The sequence below is a fragment of the Hyaena hyaena genome, unplaced genomic scaffold (genome assembly GCF_003009895.1).
Source record: "Hyaena hyaena isolate Hyena2069 unplaced genomic scaffold, ASM300989v1 scaffold_175, whole genome shotgun sequence".
NCBI classification, from domain to species: domain Eukaryota; kingdom Metazoa; phylum Chordata; class Mammalia; order Carnivora; family Hyaenidae; genus Hyaena; species Hyaena hyaena.
This window is the reverse complement of record NW_024080808.1, coordinates 2492770-2510329: the sequence shown is the minus strand read 5'-3', so window position 1 is coordinate 2510329 and position 17560 is coordinate 2492770. Positions and strand designations below refer to the sequence as shown.

The 17560-nt window shown below is 35.5% G+C and overlaps 1 protein-coding gene, 1 long non-coding RNA gene and 1 pseudogene across 3 annotated transcripts in view; 2 read left to right on the top strand and 1 right to left on the bottom strand.

Moving 5' to 3' along the window:
- Positions 1–17560, bottom strand: part of FERMT2 (fermitin family member 2) — a 91563-nt gene that overhangs the window by 18315 nt on the left and 55688 nt on the right. For both annotated transcript variants that reach the window (XM_039240453.1, XM_039240454.1), the window contains exons 4-7: positions 12922–13056; positions 4485–4710; positions 4271–4373; positions 2607–2714 (exon numbers count right to left, since the gene is read on the bottom strand). In XM_039240453.1, coding sequence (XP_039096384.1) covers positions 2607–2714; positions 4271–4373; positions 4485–4710; positions 12922–13056 — 572 coding nt within the window. The remainder of the gene's footprint in view (positions 1–2606; positions 2715–4270; positions 4374–4484; positions 4711–12921; positions 13057–17560) is intronic.
- LOC120237262 overlaps positions 1–17560 on the top strand; it is a 107104-nt gene that overhangs the window by 86468 nt on the left and 3076 nt on the right. The gene's annotated exons all lie outside the window — the stretch shown is intronic.
- On the top strand, positions 9096–9744 carry LOC120237261 (annotated as a pseudogene).

The following is a 17560-nucleotide window of genomic DNA, read 5'->3' as shown; positions in this document are numbered from 1 at the left end:
GGGGAAAACTAATTTGACAATAAACTATTTGTAAAAAAAAAAAAAAAAAAAAAAAAGCCAAAAATAAATAAATAAATAAATACATACATACTCTTAGGTTCACCCCACAGAGTTAATTCAGCAAATCTGGAGTCCAGCCCAGAATCTGCATTTTTATTAAGTAACTTAGGTGAGTGATTCTGATGCAGAAAGTCCTTATAAGTTATACTGGAGAAAAACGCTGGCTACAAATGGGACGGTCATAAAACCCCAGCTTTGCTTTCAGAGGTGCATGGGTTATGTTTTAAATGTTACAATACAGACTTGGACCTAATACTTTAAAAACGGTGTTATTAACTTTTCTGGTTTTGATCCATACCTCCTTACTTTGAATTATTTGTTTCTTTTTACTATTGTAGACTCATGTTATACAGGAAACCAGAAGCCCCAAGTTCAGAGTGCAGGCTGTCTAAAATAAAAATAGTAGGCATTTCCTTGCCATCCTTACCAAGATTCCCCCTTCTGTACTGGACGGATTCTTACTTAGAGCCTTCGGTTCAGTTTCTGGGAAGGCTTCTAAGAACTCGGGATTTGTGGTTCAAAATTCTCTTATTAAATCTAGATTCTAGGGCACCTGGGTGGCTCAGTCAGTTAAGTGTCTGATTTTGGCTCAGGTCATGATCTTGGGGTTTGTGGGTTCAAGCCCTGGGTCAGGCTCTGTGCTGATAGTTTGAGCCCTCAGCCTGCTTCAGATTCTGTTGTCTCCCTCTCTTTCTGCTCCTCCTCACTCACACTCTGTCTCTGTCTCTCTCACAAATAAACATTAAAAAAATATATTAATGAATCTAGATTCTAAAATGGTTCAGGAGAGCTATGCTTTGGGACATTCAGTTTCCACAAATCAAAATTCATGTTTTGAGGTGTTTTCTACTGCAATAAAACAGGCTATCTGCTGTACACTGGGTGAGAGAAAGCTACAAAATAATCCTATTTCTGTGAAAATACAACTGTGTGTATATTTGACCCATGGACAACATGGGGGCTAGTGGCACTGACTCTCCCCAAACTTTACTAATAGCCTGACTACCAGAACCTTACCACTAACAAGCAATTAACACATATTTTGTATGTTATATACTCATTCCTATCATAAAGCTTGAGAAAAGAAAATGTTAAGAAAACTATAAAGAAAATACATTTACTGTACTGTATTTATCAAAGAAACTGCACATAAATGGACCCATGCAGTTCAAGCCTGTGTTGTTCAAGGATCAACCATATTTTCACTCAGCAAAATTTTCTGAGCACCTACTGTGCACTCAACATACGTATCTGTTGGTTTTTTAAAAAGTGCATTATTTCTATAATAAAAAGATAAAAAGAAATACTATGTAATAGAAATCTGTGATTCCCCCCATTATGTGTACTATTATTCTGTCATTCAGAAAACTTCACTAGAAAATTTTGAGCCCATATTGTGAAAAAGATGTAGGTAGAAAACCATAATCCAAGTGAGGCATTTTGAATAAAATTACTCCAGAATTTAATTCAAGAAATTCTTCAGATAGTCTGAATTATCCAGAAACACAATAGAAGATTCTTAACTAGCTGATTAAGCAAGTCTCTATCTAAACTAATTCATCTGCTATCAAAGATTTTCCTTGTTTAAGCTTTGTATCAATTTTCTTCTTTCATCATATAAAATGAGGAGAAATAAACTGAGGAGAAGTAAACATCATATAAACTGAGGAGATATAAGAATGACTAATCTAGTGGTCAGCTGGGTCTCAGTGTCTCTAAGAAGGCAGATTTGTGGAGGCCACCCTAATGTTATTTTACTAAAGGGGACGATTTTTGAAAATATAAGCACTACTGTATTCTGAAAAAGCTGGTATGCAAGAACTACATTTGAGAAAACACTGATTTAATCTAAGGGAAACATTACCTACTTAAAATTTTTTAATGTATTTGAGAGAGAGAGACAGAGACAGAGACAGAGAGACAGCATACATGTCTGTGAGTAGGGGAGGTACAGAGAGAGAGGGAGAGACAGAATCCCGAGCAGGCTCGCACTGGCAGAGCCCGACATGGGGCTTGATCTCATGAACTGAGCTGAAATCAAGAGTTGGACTCTAACGGACAGAGCCACCAGGTGTCCTTAACTACCTACTTAAGGATTATCATTCTGAAAATTGATTTATGTTTAGTTCTAGTAATCTATTAAAATTTATCATCTTTAAAATATTTTTGTTATAGTAACTTAAAAAATATTATCATCCCTAGCTAATTGCAAGTAATAAGCTTCATTTTAGAAATGAGATTTTCAATGTAGATCTTATATCTAAGGCAAAGCTGGGGTAGTTTTAAGCTAATGTATATCTGGGGGTGGGAGAATATTTTCTCCTATAGGAAACAGAAAAGTAACTGAAGTACCCGTAAACTCTGAGAAGACAAAAACTGAATTCATGTACTTATTTTGCCTTCTAAGTGTATATTCACTTTCGACACAGCAAAAAGTAAACACTATCAAAATGCTACATTATGGAATTACAATGCAACTTTGCTATTTAAAAATAATCCCCTATCCTTTCCATTGAAAAGTCCCATTTACCAATACTCTCCACTACCTGCAGGGCTGCAAACATCATCATTTCTTCTTCTGTGCATTCAATCTCTTCTAGGAGAATAGCCCATTTGGCCTGCTCATAAAGCTGATTGATTCTGATTGCATCATACTGCAGCAAAAGAGACATAATCCTTTTGTAGTACATTACCTTCAATTTAAAAAAAACTTGAAAACTGAATATTTACTTTCAAAGCTTGACAAGTTTTAACATACATTTTTTCCCCTGGAATTTTTATTTAGTATCAAATACTCAATAATGAGAAAGAGAGTTAAGTATGTCTATATATACACCCACATCTGATTTTCCATTAAAAATAACATTAAAATATGCCAAAATATTATTCAGTATTAGAAAGAGATTCTGTATCTTATTCTACATACAGGGAAATAGTCATCAGATATTACAGAGCTCTTAAGAAAATGAATCTGACTTGAAAGACATCTCAAGTCAGGCAAAAGTGACTACTTTTCAGTGCTGTTTTGTAACCTGCCACACTAAAATGTTATAATCAGAGAGTCAATTATTTCAGGGAACATCTTACTCATAGGGAAAAGCATTCTTAGTGTCAGGTCCTTGTAAAGAGCAATTATTTTAAGAATCAGAAATAAGAGTGTTCATATATGTACTTGTGGAAAATATTTATTTATACATTACTGAATTATCCAATAGTTACGTTAAGAAAAATTAATGCTAATGTCTTAACAACACTATTTTAGAATCTTAACAAAACATCTATTGTGGGGATGAGCACTGGGTGTTATATGGAAACCAACCTGACAATAAACTATTAAAAAAAAAAAAATCTAGCATCCTCTTCCCCAGCAAATGTAACTATGTTCCTAAAACAATTTTGATTTTACTAGAAATACACATGTCCTAAAAGGGATTAGAATTATTTTTACAGTTCCACTGTATACACTTTACTGTTATGTAAAGAATTACTTAAGCACAAAATAAAAAATGAGAACTATGTACATAAAAATCTAGATGATAATCTAGACATGAAAAGGATGAGAGGTAGTCCAGAGAGGTTCCCCTCCTTCCAAGGATGATTAAAATAATGAAGCAAAAGATCCCAATCTCTGTGCCATATCTATTCTAAGGAAAAATACTTGAGATTTCATAGCAAGCTTAACTATTCTCAGAAAAGCAAAGTATTTCAGTTGCACAGATGATACAATCATTTGGTATTAAAAACACATTACAAGGTTTGAGTATTAAATAGGAAGACATACAGACTTAAAGAATTTTTCTTTGAAGCAACATCTTTTGATTTATAATTAGAAATCTGAAAGTCACTGAAAAGGTACTATTTTAGAAAACTCTTCTTTTACAAAAAGCACAGCAGAAGAGAGGTGTAATAAAACCCTTTAAAACTAACTCTACCAATTCTGTAGTACCAAGCTAGTGCTTTTAAAAATACAAATCAACCAAAAATTCAATTATTTTAACAAAAAGAAAAAGGTTTAATTATGCTTCCAACCTACTAACACAATAGACTTAATTCAAATACAGATGCCTTTGTCTAAAGCTTGGGCTCTTAATATTATTCAGACTTGCTATATACAAATGATTCCTCACCCCACCAACTCCAAAAAAACAAACATCCAAATGAACAAAACAAAAAGGAAAAAAAGAAGAGATCCCTCTAAAACCCTCGGTACCTTTGGATTCAAATCAAAAAAGCTGTAATACTTGAATCGGAGAAGCAAGGCCTCATTTTCCTTCACATCTTGTTCCATGAGAGATCTTGAGGAATCAAGCCACCTGGACAGATTAACAAGGGCAGTGGAACGAAGCAAGGCAAGATTAATAAAATTATCTCTACCTCTCATTGGAGAAAGAAATTCTTCAACATACCTATATTTTAAAACTTACCCTTGGTTGATTTTTGCTTTGTCAAGAAGAGCCTGGGGCTTGAACATTTTCGCCAAGATTTCTGGTGATGTGATTGGCTGACTGACAGCAAGTATACCAGGGTTGCCTTCTGACAAAGCACTGTCACCAAACCAAGCAGAAGTTGGTGACAAGGGGCTTCCATCATGAGCATCATAAGTGGGGGTCATTGTTTTACTATAAAGTCCTGGGCTTGAATATATACTTCCTAATAAATAACATGAAAAATAGGTAGTAAGTATGAAGTGCAGAATCTTAGTTTTCAGTAATACATGCTATAATGACATAAAGCAAACTGTGAAACAAAAGCTTCATTCTGGAAGGAAAGCTTAGTACATTATTTCACCTGTCTTGAAAACATGTAAAATTAACTTTAACTCTCTTTGTATAACATTAGAACATGTAATAACAAGGTCAAAAGAATATAATTAAGTTGGTAGAAATTCTGGGGGGAAAATCAGTTCAAGAGAATTAGAAGGAAGAGAAGTTAAGGATATAGCTGAAGCAGACAGACGAAGTTTTTGTTTTTAATTGTGACAAGGCTCACCTTTCAGAGGGCCGATGTAAAGAACATCAGTGCCTATAGGAAAGGAAAGAAAGGAATTCAGAAGGTAAAGGAAAGGCAACAATAGAAGACAGAAACAAAAGAATGAAAAGGAAAAAGAAGTGGGAAAAAGAAAATAAACAGATTTTTCCTAATATGAATCATAAACTGAAATATTTTAAATGAATTTAAGAGTAAAGAATCTTAGAAACTGTAACCGAAGTAAAATAAATATTTTTGTCTAATCAAAAGAATGAAGTTGTGCTCAAGTCATGCATCCAGGGACAAACATATCCACATTTATCACCCTTTGAAATCCATACCCTATTTTAAGAGCTCAATGTAACTGAATAAATGCACATAAATTAAGAGAACAATTTTATATAAGTTAATGTTTTCTCAGTGAATAGCTAAACTGGTTCCAAGAGATTTATAAATAAAGTATTAAAGCAAAGGGATAGATAAAATTTTGCTAGCAAAGATACATTTTATAATTAAGCCCCTGAAGGCAGGGATATTGTATCATCTAATTCCTCACTGTTCAATAGGGCCAGACACAAAGTAGAGGCTACATAAATAAAAACTTGTATTTATCAACTGACAATATATCCTCTATCATTTAAACTATAAAAATTGAGATAAAATTACAACTTAAAAAAAAGTTCAGAATGACATTAAATAAAAGCACCTCCCCTTGAAGTCCTAACTCTGTTGATTATATTTTGTCTTCAGTCATAATTTTAAAATGTGTAAGTATCACACTGTTAATGGATGATGGAAAGAGAATGGCTGTTTCCCTTACCTAATTTAGGAATATGCTTAGGAATTTCCTTTCCGCTCTATCAGTCCCTCCCTACAACCTCACCCCAATACAATGATAGAAAAAATTACCTATGAAAAATTGGTGACCATGCTAGAGACTTTTGCAGTTGTCATGACCTTGTCTAGGGAAAGAACACAAAGTAAAACAAACAAAAAAAAAAAACCCCAAAAACCTTGCTAGCCACAGGGTATTTGCTTGGATGTCCCTAGTAGGTATTCTTCAGTGTCACTGACTAAAGCAAGTTGTGGAATCTAAACATTGTTAAATAAGCAACAGAGAAAGCTATCAACTCTCCTTCGTAGCTTTAAAGAACACTGGTATAGTAAGTGATATCCTTAAAAGCTACAACTTTAAAACTACAAAGGCATTTTGTGAAAGGGTTACTTATTAAAGGGCTGAAAACATTACTCCAGCTCAGCTGGGCAAAGAATAATCCTGCTATAGAGAGCATACATGTATAAAGGGGTAGAAAAACATCATCTTCTAGGCACAATCTTCTCATTGTGTATTTCAAAGATCTAGCAAAATAAACCTTTTACTGGGGATGGCAGAATATTGAAAATTCATTCCTAGTGATGGACTATAATTACAATTCAGAATTAAATAAAGTTAGAATTTCCAAGTTCCTTTATGAAATTTCTAAAACGAAATATATTCCCATAGGTCACACAACATTTAATAGAATCAGCCCCCAATCGATCCTCTTCCCACTCAATTTCCTATACTTTGTATATTCTACACTTCATATTTGATCACTTCATTGTTCCTATTCTTATTTTGTTAGGCACTCCATGGTCATAACTCATTTAGTATTTCCAACAATCTTATTATTCTCATTTTGAGGAGCAAACTGAGTCACAGAGAGGTTAGGTAACTTGTCTAATGTCAAAAGCTATTACGTTTCAGAGTCCAGCTATAAATCAGCCAGGCTGATTGAAGCTATACACACTGCCTCCTGGGCACCAGAACTTATTTAGGCCATTTCCAATTGGTGTGCATTTATTTGTTTAAATTTTGACTTCACCACACTACTGCAAACATGCCTTCCAACGAATGCCATCCAACAATTGTGTTTGTGCTTATTTTCCAATTCTATCAACATTGCTGGGACAGAGGATATATGTGCATTTTATACTCCTTCTAACTTCATTTGAGTGATAATCCCAACTACCTTGTATTCCTGATTAACCAATTTAAAACATATTTGAGGGGCGCCTGGGTGGCTCAGTCTGTTAAGCGGCTGACTTCGGGTTAGGTCATGATCTCACAATTCGTGAGTTCCAGCCCTGTGTCAGCCTCTGTGCTCACAGTTCAGAGCCTGCTTCAGATTCTGCATCCCTCTCTCGCTCTGCCCCTCACCCACTCATGCTCTGCCTCTCTCTCTCTTAAGAAGAAACAAAACATTAAAAAAAATTTAGGGGCACCTGGGTGGCTCAGTTGGTTGAGTGTCCGACTTCGGCTCAGGTCATGATCTCACAGATCGTGGCTTTGAGCCCCGCGTTGGGCTCTGAGCTGACAGCTAGCTGGGAGCCTGGAGCCTGCTTCTGATTCTGTGCCTCCCTCTCTCTCTGACCCTCCCCTGCTCATGCTGCCCCTCTCTCTCTCTCTCTCTCAGAAATAAATAAAACATTAAAAAAATTTTTTTAAACATTTGAAAAAAATATGGGGTGACTGGGTGGCTCAGTCAGCTGAGCGTCCAACTTCGGCTCAGGTCATGATCTCATGGTTCATGGGCCCAAGCGCTGGGCTCTGTGCTGACAGCTCAGAGCCTGGAGCCTGCTTCTGATTCTGTGCCTCCCTCTCTCTCTGACCCTCCCCTGCTCATGCTGCCCCTCTCTCTCTCTCTCAGAAATAAATAAAACATAAAAAGATTAAATATTTGAAAAATAATAAATAAAACTTGCCGCAAAAAGCTATTACAGGGCAAGATGAAGTAACATATTTAGTCAGCAACAAAACAGGAGTTTGCTGAACTATGTGGTATGATAACAAAAACTGTAAGGAGGAGAGACAGAGTTCAACAAGCACTACATATTACGGCCACTTACTATAAACATTAAAAACCCCATGTAATTTAAAAATCTGCCTCATAACTTGGTTATTTTGAATTATCTTATATATTCTTTTTTAAGAGTACAAAGTATTTAATACATTTTAGATAATTTCTCATCAAAATATCAATCTGATACCATACTTAGAAAACAAATTTCAGGTAAGTTAAAAATAAAAATGTTGACATTACAGAGGAGTTATAATATATAAATAAGAATTAATTACATAAAAGCAAAAAAGATCACAAAGAAAATTAAAAACAAAGGGCTAGTATAGGGAAAATATCAAATGTATCAAAAGATTAGTGTATCACTAAAACAAAAGTATAAATAAAAGAAAATGGATAAAGTTCATGATTTGAAACTATTTCATAGAAAAATAGGAGTGTCTATTATTCAACTATTATTCATACTAATGTTTATCAGGAAAATTAAAAATGTAATGTTGAGATACTATTATCATATTGGCAAAATTCAGTAAAGATTTACAACATTTACTGTCAGGTAGAAGGTAGGAAAGGGGCCGTTTTCATGTACTGTTGATGGGAGCATAAAACTATTACTTTTACACTCTTTTTTGGAGCATATTTGAACTTCTGGGAAACTTTTTGGAGAATATTTGATACCATCCAGGTAGAGAAACAGTTAAATATACATTTTCTATATGTAAAGTTTTGACACTATTTATACTGAACTAGGGAGACCTTTTACTCTAACAAAGAAAGATAACCAAAACATACTGTTCACTGGAAAGACTCAAATGGGAGAATAATATATAATACATACTAGGCTCTCGTTCATGTTATAAAAACAAAATTAGACATGCAAGTATAAACACATAGAGAAGGTCCTGGCAAGCTGTACTCCAACTGTCTACAACACAGTCACACAGCAGTCAAGAAAGGACTACTTCTTAAGAGGGAGTGGAAGTTTCACCTTCAGTTTAATTCATTTTCTGTACTATTGGAATTTTTTTATAACGAGACTATGAATTCTGTAATTAAAGGAAGATAAGAGCCATGAGTATGTTATTACCAGGTGAGAAAACACAAATTACAAATGTGTAACATAGTCCCACTTTCATTAAAAACAAAAATGAATACATAATTCTATAATATTTGAATGTTTACACTTAGCATGCACTACTTTTATAATTAAAGAACCGTTTTAAAAAATGTCTTGGGGAACCATAACGTGGACTGGAGAAGACCCTAGCCCTGTAACCATGGGGCAGAGTGAGCCAAGAGGCAAGGAGAGGCGGGGGCTGTCCTGTGCAGCCCACGCAAGGATGTCTCCCAGCCGTCAAGAAAGCGCTTGGCTTGGAGAAAGCAAACCCTTACACTGCTCCTTTTTAATTGGGAACGTTTTAGGATTGGACCATAAGACAGACTGTGATCCATCAATGAAACCTCTGAGGCTCTGTGCTTTGGCTCCTCAATGAAAGATGTTAACCTGTGTCTACACATCTGACCTTTCCTAATGAGATCTCATTTCCCTTGCACTGCCAGTGCCAGAAGAAAGATTTTTGAAACATGAAAATTACTTTTCAGCCTCAGAAAGAATCTCTTTGGGGAAAAAAAAAAAAAAAAAAAAGAGTTGGTATAGAGTCTATTAATTCAAAAGCAGATTAAAGTGTTGGAAAATGTCTTCAGAGTAAACTGCTGTCCTGCATTGATATCGGAGAAGACTCAGCTCAAAAACTGAACCTAGAGCCAGAAACACTTCAGATCTGGCTCCACAACTGGCCTTCAAAGCTGAAAAGGTCCCACAGCCAATCACTTTCTAATGGTGAAAAAAATTTTCAGCACAAATCTCCTGGAATAGACAGAAAACTAAACATGTGAAATTACCTGACAACTGCAGAACATGAAGAATCAATGGAATATCAAGTGTTAAAAATGTGATGTTTTCTTTTCTGCATTTAGTCTGACTGTTGCCATTTTTTCTAAAAATATATTGTCAATATTACTATCATAACTATTATATTGGGCACTTTTAGTTACAATAAAGGCCTTTCCTATATATTTTAATTAACATTTTCAGTAAAAGCCAGCTGTTTTTTACATGAGCAAATTTAATTTAGTTTGCTAAAAAATATTTATTTTTAAAAGCCAACTCTTTTTATTATTATTTTATGTCTTTATTTTGAGAGACAGAGATAGAAAGCGAGCAGAGGAGGGACAGAGAGAGAAGGAGACACAGAATCCGAAACAGGCTCCGGGGTTTGAACCCACGGACTGTGAGATCATGACCTGAGCCGAAGTCGGACACTTAACCGACTAAGCCATCCAGGCGCCCCAAAATAAAAATAATTTAAATGTCTTAGTGCTTAAAATGGCAACCTCCAAACAGGAAAAATGGCATCTTGCTTAAGTGATTTTCCTGACAGTGCCAAACAAGAAGTATTGATTAATTTCTGTATATTTTAGGACCCAGAATTTTCCTTTGTCTAAGCTGCCTTTAAAATTTTTAAGGAAAGTTTCTAATGAGATAATTTTCTATTTCTATTTACACAGTAAATCTTAAATTGGTAATTTGTTGAGTCAGTACTATACTGAAAGGTTAATTGTTTCTTGGAAAAACTCTTCCCCAGATCTGCTAGTTCAGTGTGTTCTCTCCCTCATAGGAAATTAGAGACCTGCCGGTTTCCTTCTTATGGCTACAAGTGGTGAAGCACTCAAAAGCATGCCACTTGAGCACAGCTGTATGAACAAGGCATTTAAGAATTCATAAAATTTTTATAATTCTGCGTAAGAATTTGACTCAAGTCTGAGGATCAATTCACTCATACTTGACTCTTGGAACATTACTTTTTTAAAAATTTAGCCTTGTTGAAGTATAATTTACATGTTGTTTTATCAAATGTTCCTATTACTATTCACACAGTATTTAAATATTGTAAGTGGAAAGATGATATTATGTAATGCTTAGAAACATGAATGTTGGAGCCAAAAAGTCTGGATTTGAATTCTAGCTCTGCCCCTTATTATAAGCTTGGGCAAATCACATAACTCTTGTAGGGTTCTTTCCTTTTAAGTAAAATGAGGATAATATCACCAAAATCACAGGGTTTTTTGAGGATCAAATGAAAGATAAAGCATGTATTAAATAAGAGTTATCATTTATCGAGTATATATATAATTATTGACCATGCTCACACTGAGATGCTCACAATTCAAGAAGCATGCAGAAGCATGCAGGGACTAAACAGTCTATCGAATCCTTACCATACGTGCCATATAGAAACATTTGTGAAGCACAGTGTCTGACATCCTTAAGATGTCATGTATTGAGATACATCAACCTGCTATTTTTTATAGACACGGTATGCAAGTGATATCTTTCAGTATTTGATCCAATAACTGACCAAGGTGCTGACAATCATAAAAGCATACAAACTAGATGTAGTATACATCTGTAAATATTCATCTGTTATTTAAAATCTCTCCAAATACTGTATATAATAACACCTCAAGGAAACAAACCCACAGTTACTTAGTTCCACTTATACTCATTATAAACTAACTGAAAGCAGGGATGGGGTCCAATATCAGGTGCCTTCAGCAATATAAATCACCACGTATAAATCAAATTTTAAGATTAACTTCACTCAAATGAAAGACACACAACCTCCTCAATTTGTAGGCTTCTTGCCACAAGTCACAACCCTCTTCACCTCATTCCCTCCTCCACATTTGACTGGATATAAATTTGATATTTTAAAATAATTTATTTTGTAACATATTCAGAAACCAATGACTCTACAATACACTGTCTAAATTCCTCAGCCTGAGGTTAAATACCCTCCAGTGTGATCCGCAAGTTCCTTGGAGGTCTTTCCCCCATGAATTGGATCAGCTGGTTTATTCATGTCGTGTACTATTCTTTTGCCAAAGTTTTCTTTGTCATTATCATTCTGCTTGGATTGCCTTTTCTTACCATCAAAATCCTAGTCAGTGGAACTTTTTAAAAGCTTAAGTCACAAACTCAATTTCCCAACCTGTAACTAAATACACGCTATTCAGACTGTTTTGTCTTCCTAATTCCTTTAAGAACATTTATGTATTACCTCCTTAAATAAAATAACCATGTTTTTCAATTAGCCTATAAACTTATGTTTATAGTATGTACTAAGCAGTACATTGTTTTCATTATTGTCATCACCCCAGAATTTTAAAAAACCAAGAATGAACTGAAATCAGTTTACATATTTGATTGAGGGACCTATCTCCTAAGAAATGGGTTTATAAAATGTGTGGCTGATACACACCCATGTAACTCTAATGTCCAATCCCTGCATATGCCCAGAACTGAAGAACCATGTCATTTAATTGGTCATCTAGCTACCCAAAAGACACTGCCTATGCTCCTGGCGGATGCCACATATTGAGTTAGGTTCTGGTAACAAAAACGTGAGACAGTTCCATCATGCAAGGAACTCACAATTATTAGGTAAGAATATGCAATATAATACTAAACACAGAAAAGTTCAGTGACTTAAGATAGGAGGATACCTAATTCAGGTTGGGGAGGTACTGGAAGGAAATTTGAGAGCTTCTTAAAGGAGCAAAACCTTAATAAAGGAAAACACGGAAAGGCAAAGGGAACAGCATATGCAAAGCATAGAGGTTTTAAGTAACCTGGCAGGAGTAATAATCGTGGTTTTCACAGAATACAGAAAAAAGGAGCTAAGTACTAAAAAACTGTCCGTTTTTGCAATGCAAAGAACTGAGCCCAGTTAAGGCACTGCCCCCTGTTGACTATTCCTGAGCAGAGAAGCAGCCTTTCTTTTTATTCATGCAACTACTAACACGTGACATGATGATCTGCACATGACAGATCGTGGTGGTGATTTCATGATTGAGAGAAAAAAATGCTGAAGGTGAGTTTTTTAGACTTGACCACTCTCCTGACCTTTGTAATCCATCTGTCAAAAAGACATAGGTGTATTAGCCACACCCATGGTTCTCATACTGCACCTCTGCGCAGTCAAGGTCTCACCTGATCCAGGAGTGATAAGAGGCCCCTCTAATTCAAGTGCCTCATCTTCAGACTGGTCATCTAGCTTTTTCTTTTTCTTCTTTGTTGGATCTCTGGGTTTTTTCAAGAGGGAAAGTTCTTCAGGGTGTCTGATGTCTGTTAAAATAAGAAAAAAAGATTATTTTACTAGCACAGTGTAAAATTTAAACACTTTACACCTGGTAAATCCATCTATTAATCCATTCCAATGTAAGAATTCATAATTTTCCCCTGATGAACATGGATGCAAAAGTCCTCAACAAGCTATTAGCCAACTGGAGCCAACAATACATTAAAAAAATTATTCACCACGACCAAGCAGGATTTATACCTGGGATGCAGGGCTGGTTCAATATCCACAGTCAATCAGTGTGACTCATCATATCAATCAAAGAAAGATCAAGAACCACATGATCCTCTCAATAGATGCAGAGAAAGCATTTGACAAAATACAATATCCTTTCCTGATAAAAACCCTCAAGAAAGTATAGACAGAAAGATCATACCCCCAGATCATAAAAGCCATATATGAAAGACCCAATGCTAATATCATCCTCAATGGGGAAAAGCTGACAGCTTTCCCCCTAAGGTCAGGAACAAGACAGGGGCGTTCACTCTTCCCACTGTTATTCAACATGGTATTGGAAGTCTTAGCCTCAGCAATTAGACAACACAAAGAAATAAAAGGCATCCAAATTGGCCAAGAGGAGGTCAAACTTTCACTCTTCACAGATGACATGACACTCTATATGGAAAACCCAAAAAATTCCACCAAAAAACTGCTAGAAATGATCCATGAATTCAGCAAAGTTGCAGGATATAAAATCAATGCACAGAAACAGGTTGCATTCCTATACACCAACAATGAAGCAACAGAAAGAGAAATCAAGGAATTGATACCCTTTAAAACTGTACCAAAACCCATAAAATACCTAAGAATAAACTGAATCAAAGAGGTGAAAAATCTATACACTGAAAACTATAAGAAAGCTTATGAAAGAAACAGAAGATGACACACAAAAAAAGGAAAAATATTCCATCCTCCTGGATAGGAAGAACAAATATTGTTAAAACGTCAATACTGCCCAGAGCAATCTACATAGTCAATGCAATATCTATCAAAATAACACCAGAATTCTTCACAGAGCTAGAACAAACAGTCCTAAAATTTGTGTGGAACCAGAAAAGACCCCGAATAGTCAAAGCAATCTTGAAACAGAAAACTGAAGCTGGAGGAATCACAATCCCAGATTTCAAGCTGTATTACAAAGCTGTAATCATCAAGACAGTATGGTCCTGGCACAAGAACAGACACTCTAATCAATGGAACAGAACTGAGAACCCAGAAATGGACCCACAAGCATATGCCTAACTAATCTTTGACAAAGCAGGAAAGAATATCCAATGGAATAAAGACAGTCTCTTCAGCAAATAGTTCTGGGAAAACTGGACAGCGACATGCAGAAAAATGAACCTGGACCATTATCTTATACCACACACAAAAATAAGCCCAAAATGGATGAAAGACCTAAACATAAGACAGGAAGCCATCAAAATCCTCGAGGAGAAAGCAGGCAAAAACCTCTTTTGACCTTGGCCACAGTAACTTCTTAATCAACACATCTCCAGAGGCAAGGGAAACAAACGCAAAAATGAGCTATTGGGACTTCATCAAAAATAAAAAGCTTCTGCACAGCGAAGGAAACCATTAGCAAAACTAAAAGGCAACTGGTGGAATGGGAGAAGATGTTTGCAAATGACATATCAGATAAAGGGTTAGTATCCAAAATCTATAAAGAATTTATCAAACTCAACACCCAAAAAACAAATAATGCAGTGAAGAAATGGGCAAAAGACATGAATAGATATTTCTCCAAAGAAGAGATCCAGATGGCCAATGGACACATGGAAGAATGCTCACTATCACTCATCATCAGGGAAATACAAATCAAAACCACAATGAGATACCACCTCACATCTGTCAGAATGGCTAACACTAACGACTCAGGCAACAACAGATGTTGGCAAGGATGCAGAGAAAGAGGATCTCTTTTGCACTGCTGGTGGGAATGCAAACTGGTGCAGCCACCCTGGAAAACAGTATGGAGGTTCCTCAAAAAATTAAAAATAGAACTACCCTACAACCCAGCAATTGCACTACTAGGTATTTATCCAAGGGATACAGATATGTGGTTTTGAAGGGCACATGCACCCCAATGTTTATAGCAGCACTATCAACAATAGCCAAGGTATGGAAGGAGCCCAAATGTCCATCAATGGATGAATGGATAAAGAAGGATACACACACACACACACACACACACACACACACACACACACACACACAATGAACTATTACTCGGCAATCAAAAAGAATGAAATCTTGCCATTTGCAATTATGTGGATGGAACTAAAGGATATTATGCTAAGTGAAATTAGTCAGTGAAAGACAAATATCATATGACTTCACTCATGAAGACTTTAAGATACGAAACAGATGAACACAAGGGAAGGGAAGCAAAAATAATATAAAAACAGGGAGGGGGGGGACGAAACATAAGAGACTCTTAAATATGAAGAACAAACAGAGGGTTACTGAAGGAGTTGGGGGAGGAGGGATAGGCTAAATGAGTAAGGGGCATTAAGTAATCTACTCCTGAAATCACTGTTGCACTATATGCTAACTGGAATGTAAATTTAAAAAAATAAATGAATAAAAAATAAAAGCACACACAAAAGAAGGAATTCGTAATTTTCTTCTTTATACATATGCATTTGTGTTGGGCCAGACGTTAATGCCATGCAAAAGATTGAAGTATGGCACTTTAAAAATAGTCTACCAAAGTATTCAATTCTTAATTATGTACTACATATAGTAACCTTGAGGTGTAGAGAAAACAATCTGCTAGATTTCTTCTAGAGTACAGAAAGAAAATATTAGAACTCTTATTTACATATTTATTTCTTAAACTAAAACCATAAAAAATTAAGACTTATATACTAGCCATAGTAATTAGGCAAGAAAAATAAAAACAAACCAATTGGAAAGGAAGAAGTAACACTGTCACTATTTACAAATGACATTATATTATACATAGAAAACCTTAACTACTCCATCAAAAAACTGTTGGAACTAATAAAAAGTGTAGTGAACTTTCAGGGTAAAAAAAACAGTAAACAAAAGCCTATTGTGTTTTTATACATAAATAACAAACTATGAGAAAGAGACATCAAGAAAACCAATCCCATTTAAGTAAAATACTTAGGCATAAATTTAATCAAGAAAGTGAAAGACCTGTACACTTAAAACTACAAGGAGTTGATGAAAAAAATAAAGACAAATAAATGGAAATATACTGTATTTATGGATTGGAAGAATAGGTACTACTAAAATCTACAATTTAATGTAATCCCTATAGAAAGAAATTCTAATAATATTTTTCACAGAACTAGAATAATTCCGAAAGGGAATCAAAGAAGACCCTGAAGAGCCAAAACAATCTTGAGAAAGAAGAACAAAGCTGCAGGTGCATGCTGCTCAATTTTAAACTATACCACAGGGGCACCTGGGTGGCTCAATTGATTAAGCATCTGACTCTTGATTTCAGCTCAGGTCATGATCTCGTGGTTGTGAGATGAAGCCCCATGCTGGGCTCCACACTGAGCATGGTGCCTGCTTAGGATTGATTCATTCTCTCTCTCTCTCTCTCTCTCTCTCTCTCTCTCTCTGTCTTTTCCCTGCCCCTTGACCCTCCCCCACTCATGGACATGCACTCTCAATAAATAAATATACTACAAATCTGTAGTAATCAAAACAGAACGGTGTTAGCACAAGAACAAACATATAAATCAATGGAACAAAATAAAGAGCCCAGAACTACACACATATATTTAGGGTCAATTAATTTATGACAAAGGAGCTAAGAATATACAATGGGAAAGGATCATCTCCTTAATAAATGATGCCGGGAAAACTGGACAGCTGTATTCAAAAGAATGAAACTGAACCATATGCAAAAATTAACTTTTTAAAAGGGGTGCCTGAGTGGCTCAGTCGGTTAAGCATCCGACTTCGGCTCAGGTCATGATCTCCCAGTTCGTGGGTTTGAGTCCCACATCGGGCCCTGTGCTGACAGCTAGCTCAGAGCCTGAAGCCTGTTTCAGATTCTGTATCTCCCTCTCTCTCTGACCCTCCCCTGCTCATGCTGTCTCTCTCTCTCAGAAATAAATAAAAATAAATTTAAAAAATTTTTTTAAATTAAAAAAAATTAAGAGTGTTTAAAGACTTGAATATAAGACCCGAAACAATAAAATTCCTAGAAGAAAACGTATGGTAATAAGCTCTTTAACATAAGTCTTCAAGATATTTTTTTGGATCTGACTCCAAAGGCAAGAAAAACAAAAGTAAACAAATGAGACTGCATCAAACTAAAAAGCTTCTACACAGCAAAGGCAATCAATAAAACCAGGATAAATTCAATAAAACTGAATAGGAAAAGATAATTGCAAATCATATACCCAGTAAGGGGTTAATATCCAAAATAAGTGGAACTTAACAATTCATGTAACTCAATAACAAAAAAAGCCCAAACAATCCAATTAGAGGATCGAACAGATATTT